This window comes from Austrofundulus limnaeus, unplaced genomic scaffold (genome assembly GCF_001266775.1).
Source record: "Austrofundulus limnaeus strain Quisiro unplaced genomic scaffold, Austrofundulus_limnaeus-1.0 Scaffold1, whole genome shotgun sequence".
Classification (NCBI taxonomy): domain Eukaryota; kingdom Metazoa; phylum Chordata; class Actinopteri; order Cyprinodontiformes; family Rivulidae; genus Austrofundulus; species Austrofundulus limnaeus.
The window spans coordinates 6,717,624-6,720,198 of NW_013952403.1; the positions used below are offsets into that span (position 1 = coordinate 6,717,624).

Sequence of the window (2,575 nt, forward strand, 5' to 3'; positions counted from 1 at the left end):
TGTCTCCATCTGTAGATTTTGACTGAGATAATAACCACTAAACAGGTGATGAAGAGGAAGGACACCACAGCCAGAGCCAACACTAAGTAAAAAGTCAGCGTGTCATTGTACTCCTTGTCGTGTGGAGAGTCAGTGAATTCCACAAGCACTTCCGGGAAGCTGTCCGCCACCGCCACGTTAACAATGACTGTAGCTGAACGAGACGGCTGCCCGTTGTCCTCCACTATAACAGTCAGTCTTTGTTTCACAGCATCTTTATCAGTCACCTGACGGATAGTTCGGATTTCTCCATTCTGTAAGCCCACTTCAAACAGCGCCCTGTCTGTGGCTTTCTGCAGTTTATAGGAGAGCCAGGCGTTCTGTCCAGAGTCCACATCAACAGCCACCACTTTAGTCACCAGATAGCCCACATCTGCTGAACGAGGCACCATCTCAGCCACCACAGAGCCACTGGTCTGGACCGGGTACAGAACCTGAGGAGGGTTATCATTCTGGTCCTGGATCAGGATTTTCACAGTCACGTTGCTGCTGAGTGGAGGAGAGCCTCCATCCTGAGCTTTGACTCGAAACTGAAAATCTTTAATCTGCTCGTAGTCCAGAGAGCGCACTGCATGGATGACTCCACTATCAGCACTAACGGACACATATGATGAGACTGGCACTCCGTGAACAGAGGAGTCCTCCAGTATGTAAGAAACACGAGCATTCTGGTTCCAGTCAGCATCTGTGGCTTTCACTGTGAATATAGAGAGACCTGGTGTGTTGTTTTCTACAATGTAGGCCTCATATGAGCTGCTGTCAAAGACAGGCGGGYTGTCATTCACATCAGAGATATGTAAGGTGAGAGTGACGCTGCTGGAGAGGGAGGGCACTCCTTCATCAGAGCAGCTCACTGTGATATTATACTCAGAGGCTCTCTCTCTGTCCAACTCACTGTCTGTCACTAAACTGTAAAGATTACTGGATGTAGAAATTATAGCAAAAGGTGTATATTTATTTATTACACATTTAACTTTTCCATTTTCACCAGAATCAGGATCGTTTACACTCATTACAGCGACTACTGTATTCAATTGAGAATCCTCTGCTATAAAATTTGTTGTTGAAATCATATTAATTACAGGGCTGTTGTCATTAATGTCGCCTACATCAATAATTATTTTACTAGAGTCKGACAAACCTCCAAGGTCCACCGCTTCAATATCAATTTCATATTTTTTCGCTTTTTCATAATCAACAGGGCCGTTTAGCGTGAGTTCTCCTTTTTCATTAATGTGGAATATTTCTGATTTTACGCTATTTCCGATGACGTAGCTTACTTCTCCATTCGAGCCTTTGTCTGCATCCGAAGCACTCACTTTGGTAATAAGTGTTCCTTTGACTGAGTTCTCTTTGAYTAAAGCTTTATATATGTGCTGTGTGAAAACAGGAGCATTGTCGTTTATATCTAACACTGTAATGTGAATCTGCATTGTTCCTGAGCGCTGCGGCTCTCCTCCATCTACAGCTGTTAACAACAAAGACAGGCTCTCCTGCTTCTCTCTGTCGAGAGGTTTCTGTAAAATCATCTCCGCCTTTTTCCCTCCGTCGGACTGACTGTGTAATTTCAGAATAAAATTATTATTAGGCTTCAGTGTATAGCTCTGAAGACCATTTTCACCTATATCCGGATCTATTGCTTTTTCCAACATGAATTTAGAGCCGACCACTGCAGACTCGCTTATTTCTAATTTCCTCTCTTCTTTTTTGAACGCAGGAGCRTTATCATTAATATCAGTGATTTCCACAGTAACAGAAAATATTTCGATCGGGTTTTCTAAAGCCACCTGGAAATGTAAAGCGCAAGGCGTTGTCTGGCCACAGAGAGCCTCGCGATCTATTTTCTCTTTGATGGTGAGGACTCCTTTCTCCTTGTTGAGCTGAATATACTCCGTATTGTCCCCCGTGTGAATGCGAGCTTTACCCGCCTGTAATCGTTTGACATCCAAACCTAAATCCTGAGCCAAGTTACCGACCAGCGAACCTCGGGCCATTTCCTCTGGAATGGAGTAGCTGACTTGTCCGAGCACCGATTGGAAAGCAAGGAGGGAGAAAAAGCACAGTACTCGCCGTTTCATTGTTACAGAAAGGGAACATCCGTCGGAAAAAAATCCTGCTGCCTCGTTTGGCGATATGAGTAAAAATAACAAATAAAAAATGATGTATAATCCACTGGTGATAAAAAGAAAGATCGAGCCCTATATTCCTCCACTTTTGTTTTATCCACGGTCATGTGTGTTGTACTTAGGAGCCCATCGCTACTGTGAGACAACAAGGGATGCATTTTCTGCCTATATTAAATCTGAAATAGCAAAACGCAGATCAACAGCGGCCCACTGAGTAAAATCTACGAAACTACAGTCAAAGAATAATAATAAAAACATAAAAAAAAAACGAATGGACACAGACTCAATGATCTGTTTTATTTACCAGTTATTAATAAATGCTTTACTAATGACAAGTATATTGGGCATACATACATACACACACACACACAGACACAGATCAACAGCGGCCCACTGAGTAAAATCTACGA

The 2,575-nt window shown here is 43.1% G+C and overlaps 1 protein-coding gene across 1 annotated transcript in view; it reads right to left on the minus strand.

Annotated features, from left to right (window-relative positions):
• Positions 1–2,575, minus strand: part of LOC106516881 (protocadherin gamma-A5) — a gene marked incomplete at its 3' end in the record, with an annotated part of 9,475 nt that continues 6,900 nt past the window's right edge. Inside the window, 1 exon segment of the mRNA XM_014007451.1 lies at positions 1–874. Within this exon segment, the coding sequence (XP_013862905.1) occupies positions 1–874 (874 nt within the window).